The 17,680-nt window shown below is 34.3% G+C and overlaps 1 protein-coding gene and 1 long non-coding RNA gene across 3 annotated transcripts; both read left to right on the plus strand.

Moving 5' to 3' along the window:
- Positions 1-2,114: 2,114 nt before the first annotated feature.
- Positions 2,115-4,442, plus strand: LOC134273821 (uncharacterized). Of its 2 annotated transcripts, none has more exons than XR_009993494.1 (5): positions 2,115-2,388; positions 3,171-3,474; positions 3,729-3,819; positions 4,095-4,247; positions 4,362-4,442. It is a non-coding gene; the product is annotated as an uncharacterized LOC134273821 (long non-coding RNA). The 2 variants fall into 2 exon arrangements; XR_009993493.1 differs by having other exon boundaries at positions 3,272-3,474.
- Positions 4,443-11,225: 6,783 nt separating this feature from the next.
- Positions 11,226-17,366, plus strand: LOC134273822 (probable G-protein coupled receptor 139). The gene is made up of 2 exons (XM_062756030.1): positions 11,226-11,497; positions 16,111-17,366. Exon 2 carries the CDS (start codon positions 16,122-16,124, stop codon positions 17,253-17,255), a length of 1,134 nt encoding a protein of 377 aa, XP_062612014.1. The 5' UTR covers positions 11,226-11,497; positions 16,111-16,121; the 3' UTR covers positions 17,256-17,366.
- Positions 17,367-17,680: the final 314 nt, after the last annotated feature.

The following is a 17,680-nucleotide window of genomic DNA, read 5'->3' on the forward strand; positions in this document are numbered from 1 at the left end:
AGAATTATGTTTCTAGTACTTATTTACAATGTATTCCATATGATAAACCCAAAAAATAACATAGATTTAACGATTTACGAAAAAAGTCATACCAGGGTATTATAAAATAGAGAAGGTAAGTCACTTCGGGTTGTTAATTCGGACCCCTCTTGAATATCGGGCCTAAAATATCATATACCTATTACATGTCACCAAAATGTCTAGTCATGCCTTAATTCGGTAGAGGTTTTTGTCGTAAATCGTGCCATTTTATCAACCAAACATTATTCTGTTATCCCTTTATTAACCGTCAAACGCCAAAAATCCAGAAATGTCAAAGCAGAAATTACGGAAGTGACGAAAAAACGACACCTCGTAGTAATTTACTACAGGAACGATAACTCCACTTCTGTACTCGGAGAGTTCCGAATGTAATAGAACCAACGGAAAGAGCCGAAATTTGCGAAAAAAAAGTACGGGAAATAAAAATGGACGACGATCAACGAAGAGCATTTGAATTGGCAACTTCTGGACATAACTTGATAATTACTGGACAAGCCGGGACAGGAAAAACTTTTCTTGTCAAACAAATTGTAAGGTATTTAAGACAACTGAAGAAAAATGTTGCTATTGTATGTTCTACCGGTATCGCCGCGACTCATTATGGTGAATTAAGGGCACAGACATTGCATAAATGGGCCGGGATAGAGGATGGCAGACACTTGAACGAAAAAATAATACACTTAGTAAAGACTGATGAAAGGTTCAATGTTGCTAAGAAAAATATTGAAAATGCCGAAATACTAATTATTGATGAAATTTCCATGATTAGCGCAAAAATCCTACATCAAGTTCAGTTACTTTGTAAAAATGTCAGAAATTCAAAACTCATCTTTGGCAATATCCAGGTGATACTTGTGGGAGACTTTTATCAACTCCCACCTATTTCAAACGAACTTTTTGGAGATCTTGGAAATCATTGCTATAGATTACCTTGGTTTGAAAATTATTTCCCACACAAAATTAACTTAAATATTATCCACAGACAGGAAGATCAGCTCTTGATTCAATGTATTAATGAACTTGAAATTGGAAATCTCTCAGAAGATTGTGTTGCATTTCTTCTTTCTCTTGATAGACCAATACAAAATGAGAAATCATGTGTACACTTATTTGCTAGAAATTTAGATGTAGACTTGTATAATTACAACAAATTGCAAGCACTTCAAGGGGAGTTAAAGGTGTACAAAGCTGAGGATGAGGGCTCTCAACACTATCTCAACAAATTTCTGGCCCCTAAGAATCTAGGATTAAAACTTGGTTGTCCTGTTATGCTGATTAAAAATTTAAGTGACACATTAGTGAATGGACTTTGTGGAACTGTGACAAATTTATGTAATGATTCTGTAGATGTGAAATTTATGGAAAATCATAGTACACCAATTACAGTGTCCATTTCAAGAGAAATTTTCACAATATTTGACCCTGTGGATAAAATTGTTTTGGCGAAAAGAGTACAAATGCCCTTAAAAGTAGGATTTGCTATGACAATACACAAATCCCAGGGAATGACCTTGAAAAATTTAGTTATTGATTGCACAAATTGTATCCAGCCTGGGCAACTTGGAGTTGCCATAGGCAGAGCAGTATCTGTTCAGGGTTTGAAAGTAATAAACTTCCATAAAAATCTATGCAAAAAACATCCAGGTCATGTATACAATTTTTACGACAGTTTTTCAATTGGCATTGTGAAATGTGATCTAAGTTGTTGCAGGGATAATGTTGACATTAGTACTCTGACAGCAGATACTGGTCATAAATCTGAAGACACTGATGATGCTATCGAGTCAAAAGTTTTGAATGAGGATTTAGAATTTTCTGATTCAGAGATTGAAGAATTAGAATTCATAGACAATATTCTGGTCAAAATGCACTTCCTGATCAGTTTTCACAATCAAAACTCATTTTGGACTCTGCAGTGCAGAAATATTCTGACACACCAGTAGAAACAATTATTTTCAGTTTCAGGGATGCAATCTGCAAAAGTTATAAATATTTTGATGACTGGTTTCATGTGCAATTTTCAATAATGGAAGACATAGGACTGAATACTTTTCCTGAAGGGGAAATGTCTTTTTCTCAGAAGCATAGAAATGATTATTTTATTAGATTCAACAAGTATCTTAACTCAGATGATTATGAAAAAAGTGCAAAAACCTTGCTTAATTATTATGAGCAAAATTCTGAAGGGCCAGCATTTCAGCTTTTAACTGCAGTTATGTTTCAGATAGAGAAAGAATTTTTTCTTCAGCTTTCTTCCTATCTTCAGTTATCTGCCCCTGAGCCTGTAAAAAAGCTAACTGTTCAGTCTGACCTGGAAATGGACTCTGCAGGAAAAGGGAAATTAAGGTACATAAGTGGATACATATTAGCCAAATTGAAACATACTTTGTCAAAAAAAATCAGAAATATATTATTCACCAAAGGTAAAGAAACAGAGTTGTCAAGATTTCAATCACAAATGGAAATTCTCAATTCATTGTGTACTTCATTTGATCATTTAAATGCTACAGCAGTAGAGCCGGAGACCCTACTTGAAGTTAAACACAGACAAAATGACAGAGAGAGTCTCACTAATGTGTCTGATTTGACCTTTAGTTTTTTCCAAAAACTTGAATTATTATGCCGTGAAAAACTTACTCATGATAAGCTAGTTGATGATAGAAAATATTTATTCAGTTCTATTAAGGGAGAAATACTCGATAGTTCTTATATTTTTGACACATGGATTCAGTGTGTTGCGAAGTCGAGAAATCAATTGAATGAAAATCAAACTGAAGATATTTCTGATCTTTTGTCTTCAATGGTCATGACCTGTGATAGTTACACAGAGATTTTCCAAGCAGTTGTCTCTTTATTCCTCAAAGTAAATTTAAGTCAGTTTCGAAGAGATTTCTTAACATTTTTGAAAAAAGAGAAGAGTGTCGCACTGCGTAAAAAGGTCATGAAAAGGTCAAAAACAGTTGTGAAAACTTTCAACATGAAATTTTTCTCAGAAGATGACTCTAGCAATAAAGAAGTTTCATTATTAAGGTTAAAATCTGAACTTTTACAAAATGAAAAATTCTTTACTGAACATTCATTTACCAAAAAGGATTTGATCTCAATATGTCAGCATTTTAATTTGAAAGCTACTATGAAGCAAAAGAAGGATGATATCATAAAAGTGCTTGTCGATGGAATTCTAGAAAATGTTCATGCATCCAATCAATCTGTACTTGACACTGAACAGGCAGGACCTAGTAACTCTCAACCTTCATATGCTGATCTGACTCCCGCTGGCTCTGTATCATCTGGACCTGGCCTTTCACCACAACCTAGAGAAAGAGGTAAGAGAACATCAAGCAAAGGAAAAGGTAAAGGGAAGGGCAAAGGAAAGAAAAGAAAAACATCTGCTGACAGAGATTTGAACATGACAGAGGAAGATCTTACTAGGTATGTCATCTGGTCTGAAATTTATTAACTCCAAATTTAGGTGCAGAAAATATTTAAATGTTTCTAATGTTAATTTTAATGTTAATTCAGTGGATTTTCCATATGAAAATTCTGTTTTTTGTAATGTCATAATTTTACAGAGAAAAACCATTGGAAAAAATATTTAACATTTTCTCAAGAATAGTAAATGCATGATTAGTATTTGTTGTGGAAGCATCTCTCTGGTAGTTTATATTCAAGTTTTCTCAAAATAGGGTGGGACCAACAGAAGTGTCAGATCAAAGTTGCACATAGGAGCTGGAGAGAAATCCTGATTAAGAATTAATAGCAAGACCAGTGAGTCAGGTGAGGATTGTAGCCCATGGACCTCATGTTATAATTCATGTGAGAAATACTAGTACTGTATACACAAAAGAGGCCAAGTCTTCTGTGACAGTATTACATTGATAGGTTGGCCATTATCTATATCAAAAATTAAAAAATATCTGCAAATTCATTACTTAGATAAGTTTCTATTTACACTGTATATGTTTCTATGATGTACCTAAAATTTGTCTATAAATACTTTTTATGATTGATTGTGAAATACATGTATAATAATGTACTTTATATTATTTCAGAAACCTTTTAGTATGCCATATCTTTCCTTCTGAGCTTCTTTTTGGATGTTGTTCTGGCAATTCAGCACCTCCCGAGGCTCCCCCAGTGTTTGATTTCCTCGATACAGAGGCGTGTCCTAGAATAACAGAATTCATTGTGTTGCAGTATCCTAGGTAGGTAGGATTGGTATTAGCCCCATTATGTAGTGTCCTCTGTTGACAAAAAACATTTTCTATAACATCACTGTTTGTTCTTGATGGAATAATGGAGGCATTTGATTTTTTCAGTTTGTAAAGACAGAGCTCCTCAAAACCAAGCACAGATGATATAATGTCTTGTCTAGTCTGGTGTGAAATTAAATGCTTTTCTTTATTTTTTATTGTTTTGTTGTTTTTTATGCTATTCTCCCACTGTACGAACCAATCCATTGCATCATGATTTTCTTTCAAACGATCATCACTTACATCAGTGACAGGTCTAGTATCTCTGAAGTTTTTAATGAGGACACTAGTACATTTTAGGAGTTTAACTGTCACATCCAGTTGTGACCCTTCTGAACCAAGACTATCTTGATAAAGTTCCATGAGATGTAGCATATTCCCATCTAGTACATCCTCAGCTAAGTGATTCCTCATTTTGGCCTCAGGTGTCATAAACAAGTGTTCTTGGGATAATTTATGGTGTACTGGAAATGCATAAGATGATATGTCCCATATATAAGCTTTCCTAAAATGATTCCACTCAATGTACTTATCACCGAGCATTAAATGTCTCTTGCAGCTAGCATCAGTACCACTTTTCAATATGTTATTGCGAATTTTTTTTATCACATGGGAGATGTCCATTATGAAAAAAATTTGGGGGTTATCTAGACAATATATGTTTTTGAATGAGCAGGTTACTGGGTTCATTGTGCTAAATTCTGGTAGTAAAAGATTGAATAAGTCTCTGTTGGACTGAGCCCCATCGGTACTTATATACTGTATTTTAAAACCAAAACTTGATAACATATTCACGGATTCCCAAAGCAACAAGTAAAGTTCATGTCCTGAGGCTGTAGTTGAGGGAAAATGGGCAAATGGGAATCTGAACCCTGTAAACCCCAAAAACAGGAGTTGGAGGGCATGTGTTGCTAAAGGTAACTGTCTTTTACTTGACGAGATCTGGTTAAAAACAATGGACTCAGGAGTGCATTCTGAGAATCCAATTAATTGAATTTCACCATCTTTTTTCTTGAATTGTAGATCTGATTGAACAGACATTTCGTCAAATATTAGGCCGCCCTCTAACCCCTCTGGTGGAATTTTCTTCAGCTGGGCTTCATTCCTCATCCAATGAAGCACTTCTTTAGAGAATCCTGCCTCTTGATGAACTTCATTTTTAACTCTTTGTAGGAGTTTTTGAGAGGGAAGAACCAAAAACTTGCTATTTCTTAAATCTGTGTAACCACGAGGGCTTCTACACCACAAATTTAAACATAACCGAACTACATCCCTATTCCACCTTCTCCCATTGGGATGTCTATCAAGTGCTATTTTTTGTGACTTTAAAAATGTTTTCATTTTGTTAGTACAATCAGGAAAAATTTTGCTCAACAGTTCAGACATGTCTTTATTGTCTGCTTCACACAATGTAACTGTATTATGCAAATCATCACTTTCCACACAGAGTTCACTTGGATTGCATCTGCAATTATTTGTATTTTTGAAGAATGATTTTTTTTCAACATTTGATTCAGACTGTTCTTCATTTTTATCAGATTGATATTTAGTTGATCTCTGGAGTTTTTTACAAAAGGTACAGATAAATGACATATTTGTCGCAGCTTGAATTGGTAAAACATTTATACAGTTTTTTGAGCGGAAGCAAATACTGCTGAAATTTTCATCACCAACTTTGGACAAGTGCTCTTCAAAAAAGGTAGTTTTCTTTTTATTTTCCCCAATTTTCTCAGCCCCTTTGCAAAAAGAAAGGTGTCTTATAATTTGGAATATTGTGCTGAAACTGTAATGTTCATTTTGTTCATTGATGCCAAGACTTGCTGGTTTAATAGTTCTTCCACGAATATTCATATGCCAAATTTTATCACTTTTCAGAGAAATTTCAATCATTACTTTGTTATTGTTTATTATGTCACCAGTAAAATGACCTAATTTAATACAGTCTGCAGTCTTTGAAAGCAAAAAAAAATCTTCTGGGATAATTGAACTTATTTCACTGAAAGGAACATCAGACAGTGGGGATTTTCTCCACGAGATTCCCAAATATCTCTTTGTCAATTTTGACCAGTCATCTTTTGAGCGAACTTGTATTATTGTGACATTTTCAAATAACCTCTTTATTATATTTCCTACTGCAAGACCAGTCACTGTAGCCTTGAATTTTGTTATAATGTCCTGTAAATCAACGTATTCAGTGCCTGTGGAAGCTTCAAAATTTTCTAGTAACCAGATGTATAAAGAAGAAATATTTTTTTCACTCATTTTGAATACCTTTGCTTAATTTCATCTCTTTCCTTATTTTTTGCGCTTTAAAACAACCGCCGAAATATTTCCCGTACTTTTTTTCGCAAATTTCGGCTCTTTCCGTTGGTTCTATTACATTCGGAACTCTCCGAGTACAGAAGTGGAGTTATCGTTCCTGTAGGAAATTACTACGAGGTGTCGTTTTTTCGTCACTTCCGTAATTTCTGCTTTGACATTTCTGGATTTTTGGCGTTTGACGGTTAATAAAGGGATAACAGAATAATGTTTGGTTGATAAAATGGCACGATTTACGACAAAAACCTCTACCGAATTAAGGCATGACTAGACATTTTGGTGACATGTAATAGGTATATGATATTTTAGGCCCGATATTCAAGAGGGGTCCGAATTAACAACCCGAAGTGACTTACCTTCTCTATTTTATAATACCCTGGTATGACTTTTTTCGTAAATCGTTAAATCTATGTTATTTTTTGGGTTTTTCATATGGAATACATTGTAAATAAGTACTAGAAACATAATTCTTGAGAAAAAAAGAAAAAAAAAATATTTTGACCAGGGGTGTATATTGGGGGGGGGGGGGGGGGGGTCCTGTCCACAAGTACCTGTGGTAAAAACGCGATATCTGAAGAAATAATTCATCAGTGGACTTGAAAATTAATAGGCTTCGTCCTTTCATACTGCCACACAAGTATGTAAACGCTGAGAGTTGTTAATGCAAAGGTTCTCTGTCAATCTTGCCCACACGGTAACGAACACACTAACACACACACATACATACGCACATTCGCGATGCTTTATCCCCTCCGCAACTAGTTGCGCGAGGGGATAATAAGCTGTGCACAATAGCATTATGTAACAAAGGTTCTGTAAAAGTATTAAATTTCATTCAGTGGAATAGGAGGAGTTGCTGAGAAGAGATGGGTATCCCAAAGCGTAAAGGACGGACGGACATCCCGATCACTATATACCCTCCCATTTTTCAAGTGAGGGTGTAAAAAAGGTTAATTTTTATATTCTCGCTTGAAAAGCGGGAGGGTATTTAGTACTCGATATGTCCGTCCGTCTGTTTGTTACGCTTTGGGGTACCCATCTCTTATCCGCAACTCCTCTCATACAACTGAATGAAATTTGATGAAACTTTCACAGAATTTATTTTACATATTGTCATTGTGCACTTCCTATTTTACTCTTTGATCTGACACATTTTGGGTTTCCCACAACAAAACATGTACATGTACACTCCCATTATATTCATATGGGAGGCGGGGGTATCATTTAGTGAGCTCATTGCTCACAGTACCTAGTTTTTTACCCCCATACCCCTTCCGCACTATTTGAAGCGGAAAAGAAATGTATTTGGGCCTGTCACCGAGATTGGTATCTACATAGAAGATCTGAAAGTCCACTGGCATACTGGTGTCAAAAATTGTATGAAGTTCCCTTCTCTGTCAAAGTAAGCCCATAGGTATTTAGCTGTACCAGGAAAATCTGATGATGCTAAAAATGAACTCGAAACTGTAAATAAAAAATGTCCTTGTGTATCTTGCTGCTTTGTAATTTGTATACATGGCGGGTTTAACCGGTTGGAAGGGGATGCTCACTACTCTATGGCACTTGGTCCCACCTCTGATGTTTTGGAGGTCTGTTTTTTGCTTTATTATTTTTCTATTGTTCATTTGATTTTCGAGCTTGAATACTGTTTATTATCTCCTTAAATTTCATGTAATTGTTCTCATTCCTTAAGTAATTTAAATGAATTTAATTACATTTTTCAAAGTAATTAAAAATAATGAATTACATTGAAAAAAAAATAATGTAATTGTAATTGCAATTTATTGAAAAAATTATCAAATGTGTTTGAAAGTAATTAATTACATTTCAAAGTGGTCGCCCACGTGGCACATTGGTTAGAGCGTCTGCTCTAGAGTCATGAGGTAAGGAATTGATCCATACGTCGCGGATTCTAATTCCACTGAGACCGGACCTTAGGATGAGACAGTATAAACAGAGGTGTCGCAGTAGGTGCTGGCCAAAGCCGCTTGCGTCAAGGATACTGTATATTCTTTATATAATGTATTGTCGAGGAAATTCGAAGTATACTCGTAATATTTTTTTTCAGTGCGCACTGTTAATTTTTAGTTTTTTGTAAATCTTTCTGCCACTAGAATGTCACAGAAATTCGATTTTATGCACGCTTTGAAAATGACATATCCCACTGTATACTAAAAAGAAGCAAGGCTTGCAACTTAATTTGCTCCTTTCCGTGCCCCAGACTCGATTTTTTCCCTTTTAAAGTTATATGCACCGCATACCAGCTGAATAACGAACCCCCATCTCTCCAGATAATTCTTATATAATGAAAAAAATCCTCAGGTATAAACTTTTCATCCATTAATCAATTTTAATTGATGTAATTCAATGACAAACAAGAACAAAAGAGCAATAGACAGAACCTATTAATGGCACTGATTTGGGGTTTTGGTTATTGATTTATTACAGTTATAACTCATTTTTCATGCATGTGGACGAAATTAAAATTAAATGTCTTAATATACAAATGAATTAAATGGAGATTACAAACATTAATGAAGATGGAATCCATACATATCAGGTATGGTGGCATATTTATGCCATCCACATAGGTTTTTGTCAAATCAAGAAAACTACAGTATCTCGTCAGATATTTTCTGGTTTGTTGACAAACATCGACTTTACATCTTGTCCAGTCAAGATAATATATCAAATTTGTTGCAATCGCTAACTTGACATGACGAGATAACTTATCTGGCTTCATGAATCAGATTGATATCGCAAAAATACGATTTTTTATCTTGACTGGACAAGATATAAAGTCGGCGTTTGTCGACAAACAAGAAAGTTATGACTTGACGAGATGTTTATCTTTATTTGACATGATGCCATGTTAACGAAATGTTATGCGTATGGCAAAAATATGCCACCATAATCAGGACTAGAGGAAACGCAGATCATCTAAAAAACAGCAGAGATGGGATCAGGTCCCATGGAAGAGTAAGCATCCCATGCTTATGGTCACACCCGTTGTAAGCTCTTTGTCATAATCGGGAATGAACGGAATAATCTGTCAATTTTTTCAGTGTTTAATAATAACCTTACAATAATTATGAAAAAAAACATCAGTCAGCATTATATTTGCTGACAAGGTCATCGTATCGACCATAGAAGACTTGTACGAATGAACAATGTGCGTTACTTTTTTTTTTAAACTCTATGTGAAAAACTCAATATTTTCTCTTTGATAGATTGTATTAGCTGACAAGGTCATTGCATCGACTACAGAACTTATGAAATGATAGCTGTTAATATGAATGAACAACGTGCATTATTTTCAATGTTTTGGAGAACTCTGTAAAAAAACAACTCGATAATTTTGTTGCACGTGTAAATGAAATGAGGGCGAGGCTTGCCGAGCCTCCCGTCACGTTTTCGAGCCGAGCCCAGTCATCGCTTACATTTCAAAACAGTATCAATCTATTTTGTTTTTTATTATCCAGCATCTTTCTTACATCTAACCTCCATAACGAGCTTTTTTTCTAACTGATTTAGGTACATCTCTTCCGCTGAAACTAAAGACACTATGGCATGCATGACCTCGCATTTCTTTTTGAACATCGGAATACATGCACGAGGCTTTATTAGGATATTGACCGAATAAAGCTCAGGTTTGGTTTATTAGGTTCTTTTACTGGGTCAATGCAAGGGTTAGTTGCAGGATAAATTGGTTTATACGGTCTCAACTTACATAAGGATCAACTCCTTACCCAGCAAATCTAGAGGAGACACTTTTACCACTGCGCTACGCGGGCGACCACATACAATTGAAAATATATTTAGGCAAAAGTGCCTTTTTGATGATAACGAACATATATTTGAGAAATATGCTTTAATAAACTAGATTTGTTTTTCAAAAGAACATGGACGTACGCGGTCTGCACGTTTCATTTGTATTGCTGTCTTCCCAGCTCATCATCATTCCCTCTGTCAGACAGCTAAGTCTGTCTCAGGAACAAAAACAAATGTCCACAACAGGAAGAAATAAGGAAATAAGGAATGGACCATCTGATACATAACAAAACAGACTGAAGCTCGTGAAAGAAACTCGGTATGACTTGAAGCCGAATAAACACTCGCCTTTATTTTTTGCGTTATGCCTTGCCATATCGAATCATAAGGAAGGATGATTAATGAGATATGATGAATATTTTTTCATAATCTAACACCTCCAGAACTCAACCATCGATACCTATTATTATAAAGGATATCCGTTTTTTGCCTACTTCTAAGGAAACGAGAAGGCCTTTGATATCACTGATTGTAATGGAGACGTTTATTTTCTCTCTGTGTTTTAACGTATTCTAATATATCTTCATAACTAACTTTCACAACGCCTGGATGACATGTAATACTGATAAGTATTGATAAGCTATATATCAGTGTAGATTTTTGACGTTTTATTTCACAGATCTTTATATATAAAAAACGATTACAAATTTCTATTGGATAAGACTGCGCGGCAAACCGCACAGCGTATATAAAAATTCGATTTATTTCTTTTTCCATTGTATGTTTAGGTTTGAGAAAGGACAACGTGTACAATGATATTTTTTACTGTATAAAGTGAAAAGTTGTTTATGGCGGCAAAATCATGAGAATTTAGCAACACTACTAAACTAAAAAAAATAATGGAAAATAACATTTTTTGAGAAAAAAGACTCATTTCATACAAGATGTGCTTCAACAACATGTGGTAAAGGAGTAAAAAAGGCAATTTATCGGCAAGACCAATTATTTCATTACATCTCACAGACGCTTTCATACCTGTCAGTTATTGAGTTATTATGGCATGTTGCAAAATATTGCTGGCATTTGGATTTGTAAATTCTTAAAGTGAAGAGGTAAGCCTTCAAATTTTCTTTTTATTCATCAACATCTGTTTTTCTAGTCCGAAATATATGACGTTTTCCATGCTTTTTTTTCACGATTTTGATATTTTACGTGTCAGGAAAACCTGGCACGTAAAATTGGGGGAACTGTCTATAGACTTTTGTTTAACGTGGGATTTTTTTTAAATGATCAGAATTTAACAGAGGGAGAGAGTGTGTAGAGCTATATATCTACACTTGGTATTATTCTCACTAGAAAAATATCCAATACGTTTAGATATGTTAATGTTATTTTACTTAATTTGCCTACTGCTTTCTCCTTTATAGATGAAATTCCTCTTCTATTTCAATATTTTATACCACAATATACCGAAAAGATAGTTAACTGTTCAGTAATTTCAAAAAATATCACCAGGTTCAACATTCATTTATAAATACCTATCGTAATCAAAATTTCCATTATTAAACTATACATTAGCTATGGAGATAAATTTCTTTCGAAAGATCTTCTTAGGCTGAATGTATACTTTATAATAAGGATTTACTACCCTCCCCTTTTCCAAATAGAAAGGTTCCATGTGTATATAAACAAAGGACATACTGTCTTGATTTTTATTTTTTAAATGGACATATTACAATACGTTGAAAGTTGTTCTAGATAATTAATGAGAATGATATCCTTTGTAAAAACAACATTACAATGATTGTATGTTTTAAGCAAGTATCAAAGGAGAAGTGATTTCTTTATTTATTTATTTCCACAACACAGGTCGATAAGTAGCCCATCGTGCATGTTCAGCTCTCTGATCTGTCGTGGGTTTTTTTTTTCGGCCTAGTTGTGCAGCTAATTTAAATCATGAATATTAGAATTTAATTCATTTCGAATGTTTTAATCATTTGAATGTTTTTGAATAATTTACAAGACATGGTACTTTAAAAAATGAAAATATCTGACAAATATTATGCTTAAAATGTTTGAAAAAATTGAAGGTTTCAGTTTTGATGAAATTTAAAGATTCTAAAATACTACAGGAGTGTATTATTTTCTGCAACTATTATTTTTGCAGCAAACTCATTTTGATCAAGTAATCATGCGTTTTCGACTAATATTTTTAAAATCATACCGGTATATAGAGTGCTAATGATTAGTAGGAAAAAATGAGAAGACAACCATTGAATCAATAAGTGAGATGACACACATTGAAGGAAAAATAAGGGGGCGTGGTGAAAGACAATTCGTGTATAACTTAGTGAAAGACGCTTGCAAATAAAATACAAGTAGATTGACTAAAATCACAGTTCAATCTGGAGCAAATAAATTCACTGATTAGAAATTCTGTATAGCTAAAGTATGTTTGAGGGAAGAGGTGTAACTTCACCTATGAAGGTTTTTAATGAAGGTAAAATTGCCCTTTTAAAGGGAGTTTCAAGGGTAACATAACTCCCACGGTACTACAAGGGGGGCCTCGTTCTAGAACCAATTTACTGGAAGCATTACACCAGACATCTGCCTCAGAAAACGCTTTCACACCCCCAACCGAAATTTATGGACTGGACCTGAACTGCACCTCACAGTGTGAATGTAAATATAACTTCCCCCGGTGCAGGTCACAAACAGAACATAATCATTGTAATAATTCCTTGTAAATATATCAGGACTAACGTAACACCGATGAAAAGATAGCCCAGAACAAATATCCGTTCATAATTACTTGTGCTGATTAACGAGTTTTCATGACAGGTAGCGTGACTACAGCGTCTGACGACGCAATTACTAGTTGATAAATTTATAAATTGAAAAAGGTGAACATAACAAGCAGTGATCGATTTCAAAGAAACCTTCAATCAATATAAATCTGTAACGATTAAGCCCCTTTTAAACCCTATTGTATGACTTACGTGATGACTTCAATTTTCCTATTGTCATTACTTTTTATTTATGTGCATTTATAATATTCCTCTTTTTACCTGCAAATGTTGTTTAATCTCACAACTCGATCCTCAATAGCATGCTCCGATAACGATAAGTTTTTAAACTGAGGCAGGCTACTGACAAGTAGGTTGCTCTTTCAGGGATTTCAGCAAATCTCGCTTTAAGTCAGAATTTCGTAAATGATAATGTTGTTGTAATTACATTGTTAGGATATATAACCTATACGGTCATTTGGTTGTATTTTGGCTGACTTGTTCCTTACCAGTTATTAGTCTTTTTTACAGAAAAAAATGAAATGGTCGCCCGCGTGGCGCAGTGGTTAAAGTATCTGCTCTATAGTCGTGAAGTAAGGTGTTGATCCTTACTTTCCGGTTTCGAATCTCACTACGGAATGTCGAGACCGGTCCATCCGTTGAGACCGTGAAAACTGAGTCCCTGTGTCGCAGTAGTTGCTGGCACGAAAAAAATTCCCTCACTCCATGTGTAGGACAAAAATTTGTAGCTCTCCACCGCCAAGTTGAAGCGTCTCCAAATGAGTGGGAAAATCTCGAGAGAGACGTTAAACTACATACATGTATAAACAAACTAGGGATTGCTTTATCTACCTGATCAATTTTCACCTCACATAGTAGTATTTCACCAATGACTTACCCAGTTAGTTTTATACATAGAGAATATTACATACTAAAATCCATATCATATGTCATATCAGCCCGAGTGGCCCCATATCAGCCCGAGGGCCGGAGGCCCGAGGGCTGATATGGGGTCCGAGGGCTGATGTGACATATGATATGGATTTTAGTATGTAGTATTCTATTTATCATATATTTAAAACACTAATATGCAAGTTCACATATGGTCATTGATGAATATTTCGTGCTTGTTTGTGACATTTCTCTTTAAATCTAATAAAGCCTATTTTAGGTAACTGAGAAAATTTAAGATCATAAATGTCATTAAAGAAAGATATTATTATGAATATTAAAATAAAAACAAGAAAATTGACTTGTAAACTTAATACAAACGTCACTTCCGGTTTGATATGGATTTTCGGCCCGCTGGTCCGATACGTGATATGGCTTTTCGGACCGGTCCGTGATATGAGGTATTGTGACGTCACCCGTATCACACCGTGCAGAATTGGTGTATTTACTACTAAGTATATGATAAACATAAATTATCGCCAATACTTTTGAACATTAACTTTGATTTAATTGTTATTTAATGATTTTTTTCAAAAGTACTTAATATTTTCAAAGGGTTACAGAGAATAACAAAGAATACCTATTAAAAGAATTGAGAATGTGAATTTCTTTCCGTTCGACAGGTTAAAAAAAAATCGCCATTCTGTTTCATAAATGTGTTTGTTACTAAACAATCATCATCATTTTACAGAATAATAAAATCTTTTGATAACATTAATGGAAAAAGAATATCAAATAGCTCGATGCTATCTCATATAGCAGTCTAACTTTAGATTACTATTCCAAGTGCAATGTACTTCCTGGTGACTTCAATAACAATCAGATGTTGATTACTGGCATAAATTGTACAGCAGCTGTTTTTATTTAAATTGAATCAATTTTGCGTTGTCATTTACAATACCATATGCTATATTTCTTGATGTTTTCAATAACAACTGGTTTGCAGTCAGGTACATGTATTACTGTAACTCTATCATGATCTTTAGTAATATTTTACTCAATTTAGGTTTTCGATTTCGTCTTACCAATTTTATTTAATTTCCTGTTTTTACTAAATATAATTGGCATATTTTCAAGACCGTTACTTTCTGGCATAAGCTTTATTAAATTAGAATTGTTTGCATAAGATTGGTAACGACACCCAATAAATATTTTATTTAAGGTAAAAAAAAAAATAATTCTTCAATGTCCTAAATGTAGTTTTCCTGTATTAATATTATATATATATATATTTGTTCCTTAATATATTCTATAGCTAACCAACACTAGTACTGTAATGTATTTCAGCATCATTACGGTCCGTTATCTTCATATTTCATTCCAATCAAAACAACAAAAGGTCATCTGAATCTAGATCTACCTTGTTTGGTTTTTTTCAACAGTTTGTTTAAAAACAGTTCTTTTAAACACGTATTTATTTTCGTGAATACAATTTGCACCTAGCCCTTCATCCCTAGGGGATCGTTGCTTGCAGTAGGAGACTGACAAACCTGTTGTTCACAGGAACATATTTGTTTTCCTGCAGACTGTAACATTCATCTGGTTAAACATAATCATTATCACAATAGAGGGTTGTGTTTATTTCTTGATTTATTTTCTGGTTTTATTAATAAAATATTAAAACAGTTTGTCAATAAAGTCATAATTCTTCCTTCTTGCTTCAAGAACATAACAAATACATAATCTTGAGCCTGCATGTTTAGGAGAAGTTCGATTTAAAATCCCTATGTGAATTGTGCAACAACATCAAGAAAATCCCTTGTTTTTTTTTTTTTTTTTTTTTTTTTTTTTTACATTTTATACTGATTTTGCTTATATTTTCAATTTACATATTTATAAGTTTATTCTAAAAATCTTTACCGTACGTCTTTCATTTGGAAATATCAGGTAAAAAAGTGTATTCATTTGCAATTTGTCTGTTCGTAATGTATGTAAGACATGTCATGTATGATCAGATTTTAAATTTAATGGCTAATAATTCTTTTCAGATTCATTTGCCATGAAAACTACTCAGAGCATATACGATGCTGTACTACAACATATGCAACAAAGCAACTTTTCCTTTAACTTCACTTTGAGCTGGCCACCACAAGAGCAGGATGAGTATCCAAGCATCTACAAAACAGGGAGGACATTTTACGCCTATTTCACACCGGTGATTCTCATTGTTGGCTTCATAGGAAATTCTCTGTCCTTTAATGTGTTTATGTCTAAAGGAATGCGAAACCTATCTGCAAGTGTGTATCTCGCTGCCTTGTCTGCAACAGATCTTGTTACTCTGTTGTGTTATGTCATGGTTGAATGGTTTCGTAGAGGATTAGTTTACTTGCAGCCTGAGTGGAAAGTTAGCTTTGTGGATACGGATTATCTGTGTCAGTTTCAAATGTACACTTCGTACGTGTCACGAATGTCGTCAGTTTGGCTAGTGGTTGCTTTCACGGTGGAGAGGTACATTGGTGTTTGTCATCCACTTCGGCGGATTGATATATGCACTGTAAGTAGTGCCCGTAGAATAGTAATCTGCATATTTGTTACGTCACTAACACTTGTTCTGTATAAACCATTTATGACTGGAGTTTTTATAAGTGGAAATGGAAATAAATATTGTACCACGTATCCTAAGTACAACCTTGAATCCTTCATCCTTGACAGTGTGTACGGTCTATTAATCACAATTATACCTTTCACAATCATCTCTGTGATGAATTTTCTCATCATCAACAAACTCTTTGCCAGAAAACGGAAACAGAAAAAGACAAGAATTCTGTCAGAAGAAGCCTTAGTGCGTTTGGAATTTACTTCAATTCTGTTTGTGATATCATTTTGCTTCGTAGTATTCAACATTCCATTCCTTATCATGTGGATCCGGAATTTTTTCCACTCCAAACACATTTCAAACCAAATCAATGAATCTTCTTACAAAGTAGACTATTGGCGAGGAATTCTATATATAACACGTACTATTTTTTACGCAAATTACTGTATTAATTTTTTCTTGTACAGTTTGACAGGGGCTTACTTCAGACGGGGTTTGAAAGCCCTGTTCTGCAGGAAATCTGATGGACTCCTCAGATCCCACAGTGTTTTAACAAGATACAACTCACATTCGCATACAAATCAGTCATGGGTTTAACTTATAGACTGTGCACAACCTTTTTACTTATTTTTTGTATGTAGTCCTTATTAACAGAATAAACGTTTCTGTTTTTCTCTTTGTTTATACATAGTAAGTTAGTTGTGTGCAATGTACATGATATAATTGCAGGCAGTTCTCACAAAATTGATGCTTGAGAGACATCCCCCAAACAAATACGAATGATGCTCTTTGTCCACCAAATCGTGACCTGCAACAGAGTCTTGTCTAATTTTTATAATGCCTAGTTTATTTATCTTTACATTAAAAGATTTTCGAACATTTATTACTGTTTTATGTTGAAAAGGATTATAAAAATTCTAATGAATGTTTTGTTTTTTCTTTCAATGCAACTTATTTTACCTATTTTTGTTTCGAGTGAATGATCTTGATCTCCACTCAATGAAACATACCAAGAATCATTC

The sequence above is a fragment of the Saccostrea cucullata genome, unplaced genomic scaffold, assembly GCF_032062105.1.
Source record: "Saccostrea cucullata isolate Sc308-1 unplaced genomic scaffold, CSIRO_AGI_Scuc_v1 ctg1068, whole genome shotgun sequence".
Lineage (NCBI taxonomy): Eukaryota > Metazoa > Mollusca > Bivalvia > Ostreida > Ostreidae > Saccostrea > Saccostrea cuccullata.

Excerpts from the sequence above, each read along its gene's own strand:
- LOC134273822 (XM_062756030.1), top strand. The coding sequence starts at position 16,122 with ATGAAAACTACTCAGAGCATATACGATGCTGTACTACAACATATGCAA.